General features: G+C 36.1%; 1 protein-coding gene across 2 annotated transcripts in view; it reads right to left on the minus strand.

Moving 5' to 3' along the window:
* GABRG2 (gamma-aminobutyric acid type A receptor subunit gamma2) overlaps nt 1-22,585 on the minus strand; it is a 114,793-nt gene that overhangs the window by 68,108 nt on the left and 24,100 nt on the right. For both annotated transcript variants that reach the window (XM_003981341.6, XM_003981342.6), the window contains exons 2-6: nt 12,709-12,860; nt 11,087-11,154; nt 8,312-8,532; nt 5,025-5,107; nt 1,498-1,635 (exon numbers count right to left, since the gene is read on the minus strand). In XM_003981341.6, coding sequence (XP_003981390.1) covers nt 1,498-1,635; nt 5,025-5,107; nt 8,312-8,532; nt 11,087-11,154; nt 12,709-12,860 — 662 coding nt within the window. The remainder of the gene's footprint in view (nt 1-1,497; nt 1,636-5,024; nt 5,108-8,311; nt 8,533-11,086; nt 11,155-12,708; nt 12,861-22,585) is intronic.

Below are 22,585 nucleotides of genomic sequence, written 5' to 3' on the forward strand. Positions count from 1 at the left end.
CAGACTTAGAAATTATTTTTACACATGTTCTTCCTTTCACAGATGGAAAACCAGTTCTAAGGCAATCCTAAATCTTTTTTAGGGACCAAATAAAAGACTGTTCTAGTACTTGATGTTCAGGATTTGCAGTGAATAAGGGAACAGAAGGCCACTTTTCAAAAATATACTCAAGCATTTCTTTGACCTTCTTTTTGCAAATTAAGAGAGTTGGAGAAATATGCAAACACTGTTGATAATAGTGTTAAGACCAGATAGTTCTTTGATTTGGAGAATGATGGTTATGAAGATATAATCTTAAATTTCTATTTTTGCATAGGTCCTTAACTTGCTTCTCTATGTATAGCAGACCAAGACCTTATTCCAAATTAGTCAACACAGAAGTATATTCTATGAATTTCAGGGAAAAAACTCAGGTTTGTGCAAATAAATCAACAGAAAACAGTTCAACTCACAGGAATATATATCAAAATACATGTCTTAATAGACATTAAGCTGAGAACCCATCATTTATATTTGAAACTGGGACATATCAAACTCACTTAATTTTAAAAGGAGCAGCTGGAATAATTTGCTTGGAGTATGTACTCAACATTGCAGAGGGTTTATACTGGCCACCCAGGAGACAGATATGGTCTCTGAAATAGGCTTAAATTATATCACATGGGTTTTCAAATAAATTCAATTAATGCCAATAAAATCTATGATACTTGTTGTAAAAATAAAGATTTTTAGTTTCTCTTAAGAAATCTGAGCTCCTGACCATATTAGGTCCCACACGCACTTGTATTAGTAAAAGCTACTATTCATTGAATGCTCACTAAGTTCCAGGTATCATTCTAAGCACTCTTCTTTTTTGTTTTTTTGATTTTGTTTTTTGCTTTTTCCTTTATACACACAGTATGCCTGTGAAACAGGTTTTTTGTCCACATTAGTTATCTGGGAGATTTAATCCCTGAGAAATTCAGTAATTTTCTCAATATCTATAGCTAGTAACTGATGCAGTTGGGGTTTCAAACAAGGCCTGTCCCTTATCCATAAGAGAGCCAGTTCAAATATTAAATTAGTGAATGCGGAATCAGTCCATATCCATTATGATCACATTTCTGTATTTGCAGAAAGTTAATTTTCCCTGTGTGATTACTTTAAATGCTGCTATTTTAATATACCATAAAACTTATTTCCTAAAAGAAACATTACACCTACACCTAATAAATATTGTCTGCTTTTAAAATAATTGCTAGTCATTTTTGCTTAAAGAAATTAAGCAAATAAGTTACTAATCCAATTTTAATCCATTTTGCTTCAAACTGATAGAATCCATTTATATTTATCTATTATGCTAGAATACCAATTATAATTTTCTCTGGTAAATTAAAACACTTCATTTAATTTTCTGCATATCATTTGTAGACAGGTATTGAAAAGCCTGTGAATTATTTATACCAGAATATTAACTCTGGAAGGGGTCACTCAAAATTGCTTTCAAGAGCATCTTACCAGAAGTTGTCTTCACTACTTCAGTGGTATTTCTCAGTCCAACAAATGAAAATTGATAAAGCCTCCACGATCTTGTGTCACCTACTTCAACAGAACTACGCTTCCATTGGTAGACAATTTCTTCACGTGGATAGCCATCTGCCATAAGATGGAAAAGCACATATTTAAAATTATTTATAAATGAATGTATGTAGCAACCACCTTCCATGAACAAGACACTGAGGTAAGTATGAGAGAGATGGCATTTTAAGTTAGAAAAGGATCTTGAACTAAAGAGCATCACAATAGAGGAAATAAATACATGACATCTTATCCCAACAAGAAGTTAAGAAGTCATAAGGTCAAGATTACCCTTGAAAATAATTTGCATAGAAGATATGCTAAACATGGTTTCGGATATACTATACGCATGCTTTACATTGTCTGAGGTAAGATATAAAAAGTATCCAATATATGATAAATAGCACATATGCAAGATATTATTTTATGATGAGGAGGAGTAAACAAGGCAAGGTTTTGAGAGTCATGCAGAAACAGAAAATAATGGAAGAGGAGACTCAAATGCCTCTCCAGGCATGTCCTTAGAGTGAAAGATGACTGAGAAAAATAACCTCAACTATTTACATTATTCTCTCTCTCTCAATTTGTTGGGACTTCATTTTAATACATGCAGAAATCTACAATTAACAGTAGTAAGTAGTGGGACGCCTGGGTGGCTCAGTCCATTAAGCATCCAACTCTTGATTTTGGTTCAGGTCATGATCACATGGTTCATGAGTTTGAGCCCCACGTTGGGTTCTGTACTGACAATGTGAAGCCAGGTTGGCATTCTCTCTCTTTCCCACTCTCTCTGCCCCTCCCCCCCCCAAAACTAAATAAACTTTAAAAAAAAGTAGTAAGTAGAAATGCCAAAGGGAAGATACCAATGAGCACTATGTAGATTCTGAAGAAGTTAATTATGTTCAGCCAAGAGAACAGAAAGCCTTCATGAGAGAGGTATTGCACTGATTATGTAGAGATTATCAGTACCATTTGCTAGCCATAATACCCTCGACAAATTTCTTTGTTTTTTCCCTCAATTATTTGTTTCTTTATGGAGATGATGGTAGTACTTATTTCATGACTGATGGCCAATGTATAATTGTTGAGTGGATAAACATTATGAAGTAAATTATAGAATAAACTCTGTAGGGGTGCCTGGCTGGTTCAGTCACTAGATCATGCAACTCTTGATCTCAGGGTTGGAAGTTAAAGCCCCATGTTGCATGTAGAGATCACATAAAAATAAAATCTAAAAGAAAAGCATAAACTCAAGTAAAAACAGATAGATAGATGATAAATGATAGATGATAAATAAAACTAGACATCATTTCAACTATTTATGAACTAATAATGCTATATAAGTCTTAACTATGGAGGCTGATTGACTACCTGGAATAGGATCCCTAACGTGTTCCCTTTTTCTTTTCTTTTGGTCCAACTAGGCTTGTGTTGTGTGCTTATTAACTAACATGCAAGAAAAAAGAAAGCATGATCCCCAGACTGGCATGGAGAAGGGGTAGGGGATAGGATGTGTTGAACCAAGAAAAAGAATAGTAATGTTAGGGAACTCCCTATGGAGAACATGTTGATGATTTAACTTTTTTGATAGCAGTAAGAAACATTAAGTTGTGTTTGGGTTCAGAAGACAAGTGTCCCATCAGTGACCTAAAGACACAGAAATCACCAGCTCTAGATTTTATCTGACTCAGAAGAGTAGTCCCAGTTGAAAAAATAATAGAAAAGAAGTCTCATCTCCTAAAGCTTGGGGAGGATTTTACTTAAAAATATTCCATTCTTGGATAAAGTAAAACATATGAAATAAGATTTATAATGGGAAATTTTTTTTTAAATTTTATTAATGTTTTATTTTATTTTTGAGAGAAAGAGAAGCAGAGCATGAGTTGCGGAGGGGCAGAGAGAGAGGGAGACATAGAATCTGAAACAGACTCCAGGCTCTGAGCTGTCAGCACAGACCCAGATGTGGGACTCAAACTCATGAACCCATGAGATCATGACTTGAGCCAAAGTCAGATGCTTAACTGACTAAGCCACCCAGGTGCCCCAATTTAATGGGAACTTTTCTAAATAGATATGATAGATAGTGATATTTTTCCTCTAGTTCCTTCTGGAATTTATGTAATGATGAACAGATGATTGCTGCTTTCATCATTGATTTTTTTTTTCTTTTTGAAAGGACAGCTATTATTATTTAGTTGGTTTGTATGGGTCTCTGTCACTCCCTGCCTGGGAAATTCTACTTATAGAAATGTAAACTTAAAATTCATAATAAGTTTTTCATTCTGCCTAGTATCCATAGTTGTCAGACCAAAAATAAGAAAGAGGTGAGCAACCTAACGTGGACCTGAACAATTAGTGAGGCAAACATTTGGGGAACACTGAAGCTTAGGTTTAGTTTAGGCAGGAAATTATCTATGAAGCTTAATTTGTATTATAATCATCACAGATCATTTTGCTATATAATCTATTGCCTGATAATAATAATAATTAATAGAAATAATAGAGCTTTTTACTGAATCCTATTGTGTATGAGGTAGCATATCAAGCATTTTACATATATTACATCAACAAAACAATATTGTGGGAGGGCACATCTCAAAGTCTCTGCTGGGCACCTGAGATTGTGGACTCACTGCAAGATTTAATAATTTGCTCAAGTCTATAGTGATGGAGTTGGGATTTGAACTAGACCCAAAAGACACCAAAAATTAGTCTTTTATTCACTGGTAGATAACTAGTTCTAGATATTATTCAAACTCCATATGAAGTGGGTAATTTTCAATTTTGCTACCTTTAACGCATATACAAATGGAAATAAGCAGATGACACTGTAAGGGAGAGAATAAATGCTGCTACTCTCTTCTTCTGAGCCAATTGGGGGCAGGTGGGAGCCGGGAAGAAGAATGTAAAACCTACCATTATACCTTTCCAGTGAGTTCAGTCCTGGCTTTACAATCCTTCTTGAGAAAGGTCTCTGGGTGGGGCATCTGGGTGGCTCAGTAGGTTAAGCTTTGGACTTCAGCTCAGGTAATGATGTGGGGCCTGTGGATTTGAGCCCCACATTGGGTTCTGTGCTGACACCTCAGAGTCTGGAGCCTGCTTTGGATTCTGTGTTTCCCTCTTTCTCTACCCCTCCCCTATATGTGCGCTCTCTCTCTCTCTCAAAAATAAATACAAATTTAAAAAAAAAAGAAAAGAAAAATATCTCCAGGCAACCACTGTGAATTTATTAAAAATTTATGCCCCAGTGAAAGCTACTTGTAAATTCTAATAAAATAGATCCTTTTTTTGCAGGAAATCACTCTAATAGGGTTAAGCTGGTATTATGATGAAAGTAACTGTCAAAATCTTCAAAGTCAACAACATTGCTTGTTTCTGCATTCTCTAGGAGTATCCCAATTAGTTGGCATTGCAATTAGGAAACTGTTGGTGAGAGAGGATACAGAATACAGAATGAGATTACTTACAGCTGGAAAACTCCAAGGGGCAGGAATGTTCGTCCATTGGAAAATTGTGCAACTGCAATTGGCACTCTGCATCAATTGTCAACCTAAACAGAAGGATATGAAACACAAATAGAAGAGTTTAGACACAGTTTTAAGAATGTACATGAATGCAATTTTTAATGACTATTCTTCATCTTTGTTCCTGGAGAATATATCTCATATTCCTATTGATAATTCAAGGTGATTCTCCCTGAAGAAACCCACCAAGTCCAGGAGAAAATTACTTAAGACTTAATGTAGTCCATTCATTTTCACAGAACAAACAATAGGATCTCAATGGCTTCAATTCCATTTTTTTCCAAAATTTATGACCACGTAATTTTTTTGGCAAATTAATTGCACACATGAGATTGCTTGGCGAATATATTTAACTTAACAGAACAAATTGTTTTAGGAACTTAAGCTCATTTACTGTTTGCATGTAAATTAATGCTGATAATTCTCAGATCTTATCTGCTAATTAAAGCAGAACCTTCTGTTTGTAAGTACTTGGTAGCTGTTAGATTTAAATTACTATATGTGAGTTTTAACATACTTATATTTCACAATGGAGTATTATGCATTCTTATAATGGAACACTATGAAGCCATTAGACAGGATGTTACAGAGTAGAAGAATACTTAATAGCAAACAAGAAATGTTAAATACACATATACAGACATGTTTGAAAAATGTTTGCCAGTGAACCTCAATTAGTTTGCATCTGGGGTGTTTATTAAAGTTACAGATTTTCTGGATCTCGATATAGGCTAGGACTCTAGGATGGAGAAATTTAATGGAGTCCCAGATGTTTTGGACCATCTTTGGACAAGTAGGAATATACTCTAAAATTGTAATGGCAGTGGGTTATTTTTAAGATTTCTTATTTGTTAGCTATATTTCTTACAAAGTACAGAGAATAATCTTGAACTAATAAAAGTATTATTTTATAAATATTAATTTATTTTAAAAGATTTTATAACTCAGCATAATTATTAATTGGGGAGATTTCATTTTTCTATGGTATAATAGAGCAACTACTGATCTTAAAATATAAGTAATAATTATTCAGCCTTTAATCACCTATGTGACACTGGGTATGATAAATTTTTCTCTCATTTAATAAATGTTATTATCGCTTTAATGTACTTTAACTTGTTCAGTCACAAAACTAGCAGCACAGTTGAGATTTGAACCCAAGATTATTTGTCTCTAAACCCGAAGGTTTTAATCATTGTCATTCAATAATTATATGCTCTTCCAAAGAAAAGGTTAGTTTTATTTGTAAGTGAAATTATAATTAATTTGATATTTTTTAAGTTAAACTGGAATTATTAAAATTGAAAACACCTTTAGAAAGATTGCAGATACAAAAATAGATACACACATATATAATCTGTGCACACACAAATATTCATAACTTATAGATTGGCAACAAGAATAAAATCATCTCTATAGATTCACAACTCATTCAAACTTTGAATCTTACAAGTGGAATTTTTGAAGTAACTTCCATAATTAAATATTGGATAGAGATTCTGCAAGTTATTACAAGTTAAAAAATGACTATAGTTATGAGGACAATAAAGGGACTTGAGATAGTGTGAGTGACTCAATTTTGCAAAAGCTAGACTGAGCTCTGATTTATCAAACTTTGATTTCCACTAGATTCTAATTTCAATCACTACCTTATCTCTCATTTAATGAAACCCATGATTAATACAAACTATATGCAATGAATTTCTTTTGTAATTGTGGCCATTTTTCCTAGTTACTGATCTTGAGTGGGGGAATGTGTCATGAGGGTGGTGGTGCCTTACTTCCAATAACCTCCATCAATTCCTACCTAATTCCTCTAAATAAAAATGTAACCAAGTAAAAATATTAAACTTACTAATAAAGCTTTGAGATATACCTTCTAGCATCAAGACCCCTGCAACCAGATAGCTGCCCTTAAGTCATATACATAGAAATTCTGGAGAGCTGCCCTAATTCATATTGATAGTCAAATAGAGCTAAGAACCAAAGTCAGATCTGCCTGGTTCTTAAGTTTATATACTTACCTATTATGATGTTTAATAATATAATTTTACCCATTTGAAACCTCAACATAAAAACATTTTAAATGCATGTAAGTATAAGGGGTGCCTGAATGGTTCAGTAGCTTGAGTGTCCAAATTCAGCTCAGGTCATGATCTTGCAGTTTGTGAGTTCAAGCTCCACATTGGGCTCATTGCTGTCAGGGCAGAGGCAGAGTTGGCTTCAGATCCTCTGTTCCCCCTCTCTGCCCCTGCCCCGTTTGCACTCTCTCAAAAACAAACATTTTAAAATAATAAATAAGTAAATAAATAAATAAATAGATAGATAAAATAAAGTGCTAAGATAATGGCATACAGGAATTTAAGTAGAAAATCTCCCAAAAGTTATTTCATATTTAAGTTCTGAAAATAAAAGATACCTCCTTCAACTTATCCCTAAAGAAGTCTATTCCCAAAATAGCCAATAAATTAAGTCAAATAGCCTATCAGTGTAGTGGGGAGTGGGTGCTGGCAGATAGAACTCATTGTAGTTACTTGCTATTGTGCAGAAAAGAAAAGGAGGTACAGGAGATCTCCACACCAAAATTTCTCCTTTAGCAATGGTTTCCTTGGAAACAGAGACATTTCCAAGCATAACAACTGGCGATCCCAATGGTAACTGTGTTTCAGTCTCCTTATTTAAAAAAAAATTTTTTTAACGTTTATTTATTTTGGGGACAGAGAGAGACAGAGCATGAACGGGGGAGGGGCAGAGAGAGGGGGAGACACAGAATCGGAAACAGGCTCCAGGCTCTGAGCCATCAGCCCAGAGCCCGACGCGGGGCTCGAACTCACGGACCGCGAGATCGTGACCTGGCTGAAGTCGGACGCTTAACCGACTTCGCCACCCAGGCGCCCCCAGTCTCCTTTTTTTAAAGTAGCAGGACACACATGCAAAAGCCAAGGCAGGCACAAAGATCAGGTAACCTTATGAAGTCAAGGGACATTTCATGTCCGTGTGAGAAAACAGAGTTCTTACATTAGTCAAAGAAATAAGTTCTACCTATGACTTTGCAAAGTATATTGAAAACAGAAAGAAATACAAATTTTGTACTACCACATACTGTTTTGATCAAACATGCACACCCTGATGTAGGTTTGAAATTTCTTTCATTCCTCTTGTTTCAAGAGAGTGTGGGTGATCTTTGTTTTATTCCCAGAGATTCCTCTTTTTCTTTTTCAAAAGAATACCTTAAAGTGTAGAGCACTCGACCATCATTCCAAATTCTCAGCATCCTATTAGGGGTGGTTATCCAGTGTGCATCAGCTTTCTTGGAGTTTCTGAAGAAAGTGTCTGGAATCCAGATTTTCCCTACCATGTTGCTATTCAATCGGAGGACTTTAATGGTGCTGTTAAATTTCAGACGTCTGTCATACCACGTTTGAGCAAAAAATATGTCAATTGTATATTCCTGGTTTTTTTTAAAAGAAAAGGTGAAATAGAACATTTTAAACACAGAACTGTAATGTAGAACATTTGTTTGTATTTATCATTTCTATTCTCATTACCAACATAAAGCAAAGGTACTCTGGTTTTAATTAATTTAAAGAAGGCAAAAGCTTTGCTAAGGAGATACATCCATCTTTTATAGACAAATTGATAAAAAAATAGACCTGTTTAGATGAATTCTAGCAAAAGATCATAGTTGTAATATAGTCATTTGTATTCAGTGTCTGTACAGCAGTTTCTCATGTTACTTTGGGCCAGCTAATTCTTTGTTGTGGGGGCTGTGTTGTGTATGTTCGAATGCTTAGTAGTAGCATTCTTAGCCTCTACCCACTAGATGCCAGTAGCACCAACACCACCACCCCCAATGCAACCCCCTGCATATTGTGATAGCTAAAAATATCTTCAGACATTGCCACATGTATCTTGAGGAAAACAATCACCTACATTCAGAATCACTGCTAAAGAGTGAAGAAAGTCCATAATACTCAAAACAGTCCTCAACTGGAGCTCTGGAGAATGGCTCAGTTGCCTCAAAATAAAATTGGGATCTTTAAGAACCTGCCTTGTTAGGTAGTGTGAAGATGGAAAAGGAGAATTCACATAAAATGGTTTTGGTCTGGCAGATAGCAAAAACCAAATGCAAGGTAACCTTTAAAATATTTTTACTATTATAGTTGTCCTTTTCACTAATAACGAGGAAATTAACCAATTAAAAAATAATTTTTACTAATGTGCTAACTCCATCACAAAGCACATTCACAAAGTGCTGTGATGAGACATGATTCTGTAATGACTATACTCAAGTATACATCACTAAATTGGCAAGTGATTGACTTTACTTAAAGAGAAGTAAGTTTGATGTGAATTCAGACCATTAGACCTGGAATCTGAACACCCAAGTTCTGGTTTGTCACATTTAGATATTATTTAACATTATTTTATAACAATTTCACTGATGCCTATAAATGAGAAAAAACTCAGTGTTCTTAGAATATGAGAGCTGAGTGTTGGGAATCATCCACATTTCCTGTCTAATACCATCAACCAACCACCACTTTATAATGAAGAACACACATAAAACAGGAAGGTTACCCAAAAATACATAGCCTGTCAGGATCAGACTAAAATCTTCTTCCTTTGCCTCACTTGCATTGCTGTGTGATTTCTTTGCAACTCCTGCTGAGGTGTCTCACTGTAGCTGACTACATTTCCACTGGCGTAAGCCACATAACACTTTGTTCCATATTTGTTGTCTGTAAGTAGTAAGAAAGGAACCTATCTTATGAAATTCTTTATCAACTAATTAGTGACGAACCAGTAGATAAAGTAATTAAATAATTCTAAACTAGGGGCGCCTAGGTGGCTCAGTCGGTTAAGCGGCCGACTTCGGCTCAGGTCATGATCTCACGGTCCGTGAGTTCGAGCCCCGCGTCGGGCTCTGTGCAGACAACTCAGAGCCTGGAGCCTGTTTCAGATTCTGTGTCTCCCTCTCTCTGACCCTCCCCATTCATGCTCTGTCTCTGTCTCAAAAATAACTAAACGTTAAAAAAAATTTAAAAACAAAGTAATAATTCTAAACTACATTTTGGCAAGAAGCAAAAATAAATAAATAAATAAATAAATAAATAAATAAATAAATAAATCCATCCCACAAAAATAAAATCTTTTTTTCACTTAACCAGCATTTCATAAAATGCGATCCTGGGATAACAATTCTGGGGACTAGTACTCCTGAAGTTAAAAGTTCTATGTTTAAATAAACTACCCATATAGCTTCTTAAATATTTACATTTTGCATTAGAATCCTAAATATGCTGAAAATTTTATTTATAAGGAAGAAAACTGTTGGTATTTGTTTCATTGTTAAACAAATGAACTTACTTGCTTGGAGTATGCAGGTGATATACTTTATCATCACTGTACATGAGAACACTTAAAGTTTCTCATCTCTCTGACTCAATAGAGTGTCCTTATTGCTAGCTTGATAAACACCATTTCAAAATTATAATATCATATATTATGTTATGTTAGGTTAGGTATTATGTTATAGCATGTTCTACTCTATTCTATTCTAGACTCCAATCTAGTTTCTTAGGTCAGATTTGGGCAGAAAGAATCATATAATAATAAAGCTACATTTATCATTATATCTAATGCACTATTTTCTCTGATAAATAATTCCAGTATGAAGCAAACTCTGTCCTCTCTACCCCATCATTTTCCAAAAACTAGTGGAACACTGTATTTTATTTTGTAGTAACGAGTACTTACCAAGTAAGCAATGATTGTTGAATTTTAAAAGTATAACATATTTACAAAAATTAATTTGTACACATATGATCACATTTAAGTCTCATAACAAATTATAAAAAATAATTATCTTCATATTACATAAAAAAATCTGAACGGCTATCTCTCCCTTATGGATTTTTTGTTAGCATATTCTTTGCTATTTTTATGATACCACATCTCCTCTCTAATATGTTAATAAAATTGGCAAACCATTAGAAACTTACCATATTAATAGCATTCACTGGACCGATGCTGTTCACATACATGTCTGTGTGAATTAACGTTGGTTTCACTTTAAAGAGAATGATAAAGATATGTGAATTAAACATTTTAATGTTTTAGTCTGTGTTATTCTAGAAATAGATTTATTTTGCCACATTAGAAGTGATTTATTCACAACTAATTTGGTGTCGGTGACTAATTTATTACATTTAAATAACTATTTACTTTCAAAAAAATCTCCTTTTAAGCACGTATATGCAGTAACTAAGCATATTGGAGTTTTGAAACTGATTAAGCTTTAAAATTACATTAAGATGAACAAATGAGAAAACACTGCTTAGATTTTCTTTAGCCTTCTCTACATATCCTGAATTTTACCATTTTTCTTCAAGCCCCAGAATCTTTTAGGCATCATAATCTGACTTGACCCATGTAGAAAAAATAACTTAGTGATCTAGAAAAACTAAGCATTAGAAACACGAAGTAGACATTTGGTACAACAAATATTGTAAGTTTCTTTTAAAATATTTCCCTCTGTTGATTCCTTTCATGACCACTTAATTCTCATACACTTCAGCCAACACAAAATCAATCTTCCTAAATGACTTATTCAATCGTGTGACTCATCAAATAATATGAGGAAACCATATGGAAACTCAATACACACCTATTTGTCAAAGATGAATGATATTAAAATTCATGAAGTATTTCACCCATGACCAAATGGATGTGCTCCATTTTCATTTAACAGTTAATGAACAAGGATTCATAATATCATCCTGTACTTCAAGTCAATAAGTACATTTTCTCTCATCTTTATCCACTTTCCCTGAAAGTGCCATGCCCTAATTTTCTGTGTTGGATTGAATTCTTCAGTAGTCCCTGCATCTATGCCCCTGCATTTACTCCAGTGAGGCTACTTCTCTGCCTCTGAACTTGGGGCTTGACCATCTGACTTGTGTTGGCTAATACTACACAGATAAGTGAGTATACAAGTTCTAATCCCAAGCATTAAGCCTTATGAGCTTCTACTTTCTGTCTCATTCTTTGTGTGTTTTTTTTTTTTTTCATGATAAAGATACTCCTGGCTAGTCTGCTGCTCCCAGGAGTAGAATGAGAATACAGCTGTCTTAAATGAGCAGCCCTAACCTGGCTTAGCTTAGATTAGACCACCCCTGGGAAAATGTTAAATAAATGCTTATTATTATATGCTACTGAGAGTTGTGATATTTTATTTCACAGAAGTACGTAACTAATATATCCTTTCTTCTACTATTATTTTGATATTACTTCATAACATTTTGATATTATATATACATATAACATATAACATTTTGATATTACTTCATAAATCAATTGTCACATTTCTTCTACAGCCTTTGTCTAAGATATCTAGGAAATTTTGAATTTCTAGTTCTCAGGCCTTACTTGAAGATCATCTTTCTTCATTTTGCATTTATCAGTGCCCTCCCACCTCCAAGCCTGAATGCTATTTATACATTCTGTATCCATCTTTACAACATATAATGATCATTAAAGTATTTCTGATTATTAAAATATGCTAATTTTTTCTTCCAATGTGTTTGCCTCTGCCTGTGCCATATCACAAAATATTTTAATGTACCTCCTATATCAGGCCGAAGTTTATTGTCATATCCTTCCAGGAGGTTATTTAAGATGACAGTGACATCCCCCTCAGGAACTTTTGGAGTCAAGACCCATGTTTTGTTAGAAGCATAATCTTCATAGTCATCATCAGATTTTTGGCTGGTGAGGCTAAGAAAACAAAAATATTGGTCAGGAAACATATAGACTACATCCAAGAGGACTTTTACTCACAGACCACTGGGAAGAAAGGAGAAATGAAACAGAATTACAGGAAGGTATTACAATGGATGAAAATGACATTTTTCACTGAGGGTTAGTCTAGCTAATTAAACTGCATAAATGTAAATTAAAACATATTAAAGTGTACTCTCCAGTTTTCCAGAATGCTCTGTCTTCCCATCTGTAAGTATATTTTTGCCTTTTCCATAGTTGATGTTCTTTCTGTCTACCTGCCCAACCTCATGAAGGACTTATTTAGAAAAAACATTTTTTGTGAATGCTTAAACTATTTTAAGTAACGCTTAAATGATCATAACGTAGTTCAAGAATTCAGATGTAATGTCTACTTCTTCCTCCTCTACGAAGTTAACTTGCTCCAACCTATTAATGAAAGTAAGAGACTGATAATTAGATTCACTCCCACAAACCACCAGACAAGCCTCTCCCCTCTCAATTGAACTACTAAGGAGAACTCAGTCTTGCTGCTTTTTCTTCCCCCAGGGTGTGTGTATGTGTATTTTTTTCCTCTCACTTGCACTGAAAGCAAGGGCGGTTCATTTATCTTTGTTTAGAACCTGGCACTATGGAGGTTAGTTGTAGACTTTAAACCAGTCTTTATTACAGCGAAAGTTCCTGATCTGAAAACTCATACTAATGGTTAATGTACTATAATTGTATAATTGAAATTACCTACTTCGAGTGATCAAAAAGCCATGTAATATCCTGTGATTCAGATTTCAATGCCTGAACCTGGCAGAAAACCCCCGCAAGTAGACCAGAAGTTAAGGCTGACTTTGGAAAGATATTGGAATTCCTAGACCTTGCTTCTCCTCTTGCCCCAAGGTCCAACTCCCCTCTCCCTGCCGCCCACACAAGAGAATTACATTTTTCAGATCTAGGGCCAATGTAAACCTTGCAACAACTGCCATTTTCATTTTTAGCAGCATTCAGTGAATGTTGGTTATTTCTGTGGTTTATGGTAAAATTTTTAAAATTACAAACTTAAAATGTAAAGTGTCCCATCCCTATCTTCATTTTACTTTTGTAAATATATGGTAAAGAATGGATCTGATCAGAAATCAAACCACTGCCACATTACCCTGAATATACATACATACGTATGTACATACACACACAAACCATATTTATCATCTTTCTTCAATCACACTCATTCATCAATTTACATATATAAAATATATGTATGTATGTGTGTGTATGTATAGGTAAATAGATGACTACATATGGCAGACGAAAGCTGATTGCATGATTAACCAGGTTTGAGAATGTGGATGGGAGATGAAGTTTCAAGAGTAATCACTGGCATGGATCAACTTAGTAAGCAAGTAATCTCCTCTTTCATTCCTTTAAAGCTTTATAAATAGGAAATGTTATAAAAACTGAGCCACACATCTGCATAAAACCTAACATAGCCAGCCTTACATCTTGCACTTCAATTGCCATAATGACTTTAAACAACATTTAAATTTCATAAAGCACCCATATAGGGGACGATGGGCTAGACAAAGCTTCAAGGAGCTCTCAAAGAGAAAGGCCTTGGTGCTGGTGGAGGCAAGTTCTCTGCTAGGAAAATCCTTCTTGGACCTCAATTCATCATTTCTCTAGAGCACTGCTGAACACTGCCTAATAGAGCTCTAATCCTATGACCTAAATCCTACTAGTTTAAGAAGAAATAACAGCTCTCTGATAAAGAAATTTTCAAATCCCTTCAACAACTTTGAGAAAAGACTGTGCTTAGCCCATTGGACATCATCACTATGGAATTGTACCACCATTTAATTCATCCATGCAAAAATGTCTTTAAAAAAAAATTTCTCCCTCTTCCTTTCCCCTGCCTTCTGTGTGTCTCTTTCTGTCTCTGTCAGACAAATGCACCCTATTCAAGTTTCTTCAAGGGAAGGGAAGAAATGTTAAATCATTTGGCTTGCTCACTTATAGCAACTCCTCATACTAACAACTAAATGACCCAAGCATGATGGTGCTGTGTTACTGGTGTTACCATCATCTGGCAGACAAGTAGGAAAAATACATTAAGTAAAAATACAAAGGATACTTGCTTAGAAAGAATACCACTTTGTAGAATTGCACCAATAATTTATTTAGAGTCATCATCTGTTAGATGCCAAAACAGTAAATAAATCGATTATTTCATATAAAAGTATCAGTGACAGATTTTATCATACTTGAGGATGCCTACTGAGCCAGAGAGAGGTTAAAAAAAAAAGAGTTGAGAAATTAAGAGTATACATTTTAAAGTTAGGAAGTACTAGTTCTGCTTTCTAGATTTATCATGTCTTTCCTTTATCACTTACTATTTAATGGCCTGGGGCATGTTATTTAACCTTGCTAAACTTCACCAAGTTATCATCTTTAAAATAGAGTTAATGCTAGTATTCTAGCATTTTTTTGACATTTTTATGTCAGATTAAGATAATGGTTATTGTTTCACACAGTACCAGACACACAGCCCTGAAAATAGGTCCATTGTAATTATTGTTATAAAGTGACCACTGTTAGATTTATACCCACAGGTCCAACCATGTAACTAAAACCTGAATCTATAGAAGCTGCTTCCAGGCTTTTATGTAACACATGCTGAGAAGAACTAAAAACAGATGTTTTCCAGGAAGAAAAATAATGAACCCCTACATTATAATAAATGAAGTTTTTATTCTCTAGAGTTTTCCCAGCTGAGGTCTAAATTAATGGGACTGATACATAATCTGGGATTGTTTCCAGATTTGTCTTAAAAAAAGAAAAAAGCACCTCTTTCATTCAACATCGGTTATTTCTTCAGAATTCTGAGGAGTCAAGACTTCATTTATAGGTGGGCTGTCTAGAAATAAATGAAGTCTGATCATTAGAAAAGGCATTCTGCGGAACTGTTAACTCCATAAGAAGGCCTGGGTGGAAATAAATTGATAATGATTTAAAAAAATGCACTTGACCGTTGAGTGCGCTGAGCACAAACATAAAGGTGAACTTCTAGCTAACAGCATCTATCCAAATGCAATAGTCTTTAGAAGCAATTACTTGTTCTTGTACACTTTAGTTTAAAAAATAATCTTATAAAGAGAGAGAACCAATATTTAAATTAGTCTTAAATGAACTTACCATCCTGAAAAACATTTTTTTGTAATCTGAGTAGAATTTGTCAAAGACAATACCCGAAAAGGTTGTAAATTTTTCATCCTTGAAAGCTTTTTATTTTTTATTTTTTGAATGTTTATTTATTTTTGAGAGAGAGAGAGAGAGAGAGAGAGAGAGAGAGAGAGAGAGAACGTGCAAGCAGAAGAGGGGCACAGAGAGAGGCAGATATAGAATCCGAAACAGGCTCCTGGCTCTGAGCTGTCAGCACAGAGCCCAGCAGTGGGGCTCAAACTCCTAAACCCTGGAAGTCATGACCAGAACAGAAGTCAGATGCCTAACCTGACCCAGGTGCCCCTCATCCTTAAAAGCTTTCTAAAAAAAACATGAGAAAGCCATCTGACCACGAACCTTGGACAAGCAGCATGAATATCTCCTAAAGATATTAATACAAATGCAGAAACTTGGGCCCCAGTGAGATTCCTGAATCAAAATCTTTAATAAATTTACAAGAGATTCATCTGCACATTAAAATTTGAGCAACTCAGTCTGTGTTTAAACCAGTCATGTGTACTCCTGGGTGGAGTGCGGTGGGAAGGCTCTTTAAAAATACAGGTTCCCAGTCCCCACTTTAGATCTGAGTCTCCATGTTGTAAATTAGGTTATTATATTTTTATTTTCATGTTTACAGTTTTATGCATTATTTTCATTTATGCATGATTACAAACATGTTTTGAGTTCATGTTTATAATCAGAAACAAAAATTGATTTTACTTAGAAATATAAAAGTGGCTTAGAAAAAAACAAAAAAAAAGAGGGCAACTGGGTGACTCAGTCGGTTAAGCTTCTGACTTCAGCTCAAGTCATGATCTCATGGCTTGTGATTTCAAGCCCTGGGATGAGCTCTGTGCTGACAGCTCAGAGCCTAGAGCCTGCTTTGGATTCTGTGTCTCCCTCTCTCTCTCTGCCTGCCCCACTTATGCTGTCTCTCTCTCTCTCTGTGTCAAAAATAAACAAACATTAAAAAATATTTTCAAGAAAAACAAAAAACAAATACTTGATTGATGTTCAGTGAAAGTTCAATTATATAGAAGAAGCTAAATATTCAAATTTTGGTACATATTCTAGATGTTTGACACTAAAGATTAATCATGCAGTTTATGGAATTTTAAATTTTAATCCATGTATTTCACATTTCCAGAAATTCAATAAGGATCTAAGTTTTGTGAGAGGAAAAATCTCGTCATTGTATCCTCCCAGGGTAATATAACAGCAAATGCTTGGGTGAGATATAAAAACATCTGTCATTTCATTCAGGTATCTTAAAACCCACTGGATTTGGCATCATAAAGGCAGAATATATATATTTTTTTCTTTCTCTGACATATGTAGGTAAGTAGAATAAAAAATATACAAAAACTCATTCATTTTTATACTTGAGCTCTTTTTAAATAATTCGTGTTTCATTCGTTCCTAACATTAGCTTCAATATTTTGTTGGTACAAATCTCGGTTTATTTTTATTTTATAGGTGCAATCAGTTAAATACAGGGTATTTTATATGTGAAAATAAATCTCCCAAGACATATATGTCAACAAAATAAAACCTTTTGAATCTTTTCTATTAAAAGTTCCTATGCATTGGATTCTCTGCTCTGTTAACATTACCTCTTGTGAATCTCCACTGCTTATATAACATAAATCTCTGCTCTCAAAGAGATCCCATTCGACCTCACATTCTCATCAGGCCATAGAATCCAGTGAGAATCCTCACACTCCAAAAGCATAAAGAACAGAAGAATGTGCTATTCCTTACATCATCATGTTACCCAAGTTTGATGAGTTCTAAAAACTTGGCCAAACTCCAGTACATTTACACATATATTCCTTCCTCCTACAATCTTTTCTTCTCTTCACCTCCTAAACCAGTATTTTGTATGGCTTATCCCTTCTTACTTTTCAACAGAAATAACCTTCACATAGAAGTCATCCCTTATTGTTTTATCTAACACTGTCACCCACCCCACCCTTCATACGCAATAGCCAGTCCCATGATTGCTTCATAGCATTTGTTACAATGTCTGTGTACTGATTTGCTTATTGTCTGTTTCCATTACTAGACTATAAATTCCATGAGTGCATGCTTAATTAAGATTTGTGAAAAAGAAATATTCTTGCTAACCAGTTTTTCTGAGGTAAATAATACCAACAATAGCTACTTTCCAATATTCACCATGTCCTAGGAATAACTTTAAAAACTTCACATACATTCTCCCACTTAATCCTTAAAACAGTGGTATTCCTTTAATTATCCCCATTTGCCAATGAAGAACACAATGTTTCCACTAGTCACTTCAGTTTGCCAAAACCAAAACATTTAACCATTATGCTGCAAGGCTTTGAAAAAGAAACTGGGTCCAAAGAATCTGCTACTGTACATTAGTGAAAAAATAAGATCACCCAAAATAAATAGTTGTTCAAGCTCATTTTCCTCTAGGACAATAAATTAGTTTATGCCTGAGCTCAATAACAGTATGGCAACTTCAGCACAAAGTTAATAATATTCAAACTTCATAAGCTTGTTATTCCAGATACCAAAAATTTGATCTCCCCATACCAAGGACTAAAAGCAGAGATGCCTGGGCGGTACCCGGGTGGCTCAGTTGGTTAAACTTCTGACTTTGGCTCAGGTCATGATCTCACAGCTTGTGAATTCAAGCCCCACATTGGGCTCTGTGCTGACAGCTTAGAGCCTGAAGCCTGTTTTAATTCTGTGTCTCAGAGGATCCTGGGAAGATGGCGGCATAGGAGGACGCTGGACTCACCGCGTGTCCTGCTGATCACTTAGATTCCACCCACACCTGCCTAAATAACCCAGAAAACTGCCAGAAGACTAGCAGAATGGAGTCTCCAGAGCCAAGTGCAGACGAGAGGCCCACGGAAAAGGGTAGGAAAGGCGGAGAGGCGGTGCGCGCTCCACGGACTGGTGGGAAGGAGCCCGGGCGGAAGGGCGGCCCGCCAGCCAAGCAGAGCCCCTGAGTCTGGCTTGCAAAAGCGGAGGAGCCAGACGGAGTGTGTTCCCACAGCAAGCGGGACTTAGCATCTGGGAGGTCATAAGTTAACAGCTCTGCTAGGAAAGCAGGAAGGCTGGAGGACAAAGGGAGGGAGAGTTGCTAAGCCCCAGGACAACAGAGCTCAGTTCCGCAGGGAACAAAGTCGCTGGCCAGCGCCATCTCCCTTGCCCATCCCACAGCCAAAATCCCAAAGGGAACCAGTTCCTGCCAGGGAACTTGCTTGCACCGCTCAAACACTCAATGCTGTGCTTCTGCGGATCCATCCCTTCAGCAGGTCTGACTCCCTCCTAGTGCCACAGGGCCCCTCCCTAAGCGGATCACAGAAGGAAAAGTGACCTGAGCCTGCCCCTCCCGCTCCTGTGCACCTTGCCTATCCAACCCAGCTAATACGCCAGATCTCCAGCACCACAAGCCTGGCAGTGTGCGAGTAGCTCAGATGGGCCAGGCCACCCCACAGTGAATCCCGCCCCTAGGAGAGGGGAAGAGAAGGTACACACCAGTCTGACTGTGGCCCCAGCGGTGGGCTGGGGGCAGACATCAGGTGTGACTGTGGCCCCACCCACCAACGCAAGTTATTCAAAACAGCACAGGAGAAGTGCCCTGCAGTCCTGTACCACTCCAGGGACTATCCAAAATGACTAAACAGAAGAATTCCCCTCAGAAAAACGTCCAGGAAATAACAACAGCTAACGAACTGATCAAAAATGATTTAACCCATATAAAAGAAAGTGAATTTAGAATAATAGTCATAAAATTAATCACTGGGCTTGAAAACAGTATAAAGGACAGCAGAGAATCTCTTGCTACAGAGATCAAGGGACTAAGGAACAGCTAGGAGGAGCTAAAAAATGCTATCAATGAGATACAAAATAAAATGGAGACAACTACGGCTCGGATTGAAGAAGCAGAGGAGTGAATAGGTGAACTAGAAGATAAAATTATGGAAAAAGAAGCTGAGAAAAAGAGAGAAAAAAATCCAGGAGTATGAGGGGAAAATTAGAGAACTAAGTGATGCACTAAAGAGAAATAATATACGCATAATTGGTATTCCAGAGGAGAAAGAGAGAGGGATAGTTGCTGAAGGTGTACTTGAAGAAATAATAGCTGACAACTTCCCGGATCTGGGGAAGGAAAAAGGTATTGAAATCCAAGAGGCACAGAGAACTCCCTTCAGATGTAGCTTGAATTGATCTTCTGCACGAAATATCATAGTGAAACTGGCAAAATACAAGGATAAAGAGAAAATTCTGAAAGCAGCTAGAGATAAACGTGCTCTAACATATAAAGGGAGACCTATAAGACTTGTGACCAATCTCTCTACTGAAACTTGGCAGGCCAGAAAGGAATGGCAGGAGATCTTCAATGTGATGAACAGAAAAAATATGCAGCTGAGAATCCTTTATCCAGCAAGTCTGTCATTTAGAATAGAAGGAGAGATAAAGGTCTTCCCAAACAAACAAAACCTGAAGGAATTCGTCACCACTAAACCAGCCCTACGAAAGATCCTAAGGGGGATCCTGTGAGACAAAGTACCAGAGACATCGCTATAAGCATGAAACCTACGGACATCACAATGACTGTAAACCCATATCTTTCTATAATAACACTGAAAGTAAATGGACTAAATGCACCAACCAAAAGACATAGGGTATCAGAATGGATAAAAAAACAAGACCCATCTATTTGCTGTCTACAAGAGACTCATTTTAGACCTGAGGACACCTTCAGATTGAGGGTGAGGGGATGGAGAACTATTTATCATGCCACTGGAAGTCAAAAGAAAGATGGAGTAGCCATACTTCTATCAGACAAACTAGGCTTTAAATTAATGGCTGTAACAAGAGACGAAGAAGGGCATTATATAATAATCACAGGGTCTATCCATCAGGAAGAGCAAACAATTATAAATGTCTATGCACCAAATACAGGAGCCCCCAAATATATAAAACAATTAATCACAAACATAAGCAACCTTATTGATAAGAATGTGGTAATTGCAGGGGATTTTAACACTCCACTTACAGAAATGGATATATCATCTAGACACACAGTCAATAAAGAAACAAGGGCCCTGAATGAGACATTGGATCAGATGGACTTGACAGATATATTTAGAACTCTGCATCCCAAAGCAACAGAATAGACTTTCTTCTCGAGTGCACATGGAACATTCTCTAAGCTAGATCACATACTGGGTCACAAAACAGCCCTTCATAATTATACGAGAATTGAGATCATACCATGCATACTCTCAGACCACAATGCTATGAAGCTTGAAATCAACCACAGGAAAAAGTCTGGAAAACCTCCAAAAGCATGGAGGTTAAAGAACACCCTACTAAAGAATGAATGGGTCAATCAGGCAATTAGAGAAGAAATTAAAAAATATATGGAAACAAATGAAAATGAAAATACAACAATCCAAATGCTTTGGGATGCAGCGAAGGCAGTCCTGAGAGGAAAATACATTGGAATCCAGGCCTATCTCAAGAAACAAGAAAAATCCCAAATACAAAATCTAACAGCACATCTAAAGGAAATAGAAGCAGAACAGCAAAGACAGCCTAAACCCAGCAGAAGAAGAGAAATAATAAAGATCAGAGCAGAAATAAACAATATAGAATCTAAAAAAACTATAGAGCAGATCAACAAAACCAAGAGTTGTTTTTTTGAAAAAATAAACACAATTGATAAACCTCTAGCCAGGCTTCTCAAAAAGAAAAGGGAGATGACCCAAATAGATAACATCATGAATGAAAATGGAATGATTACAACCAATCCCTCAGAGATACAAGCAATTATTAAGGAATACTATGAAAAATTATATGCCAACAAACTGGACAACCTGGAAGAAATGGACAAATTCCTAAACACCCACACGCTTCCAAAATTCAATCAGGAGGAAATAGAAAGCTTGAACAGACCCATAACCAGCGAAGAAATTGAATCAGTCATCAAAAATCTCCCAACAAATAAGAGTCCAGGACCAGATGGCTTCCAAGGGGAGTTCTGCCAGACGTTTAAAGCAGAGATAATACCTATCCTTCTCAAGCTATTCCAAAAAATAGAAAGGGAAGGAAAACTTCCAGACTCATTCTATGAAGCCAGTATTACTTTGATTCCTAAACCAGACAGACCCAGTCAAAAAAGAGAACTACAGGCCAATATCCCTGATGAATATTGATGCAAAAATTCTCAATAAGATACTAGCAAATCGAATTCAACAGCATATAAAAATAATTATTCACCATGATCAAGTGGGATTCATTCCTGGGATGCAGGGCTGGTTCAACATTCGCAAATCAATCAATGTGATACATCACATTAATAAAAGAAAAGATAAGAACCATATGATCCTGTCAATCGATGCAGAAAAGGCCTTTGACAAAACTCAGCAATGTTTCTTAATAAAAACCCTCGAGAAAGTCGGGATAGAAGGAACATACTTAAAGATCATAAAAGCCATTTATGAAAAGCCCACAGCTAACATCATCCT

This window comes from Felis catus, chromosome A1, assembly GCF_018350175.1.
Source record: "Felis catus isolate Fca126 chromosome A1, F.catus_Fca126_mat1.0, whole genome shotgun sequence".
Lineage (NCBI taxonomy): Eukaryota > Metazoa > Chordata > Mammalia > Carnivora > Felidae > Felis > Felis catus.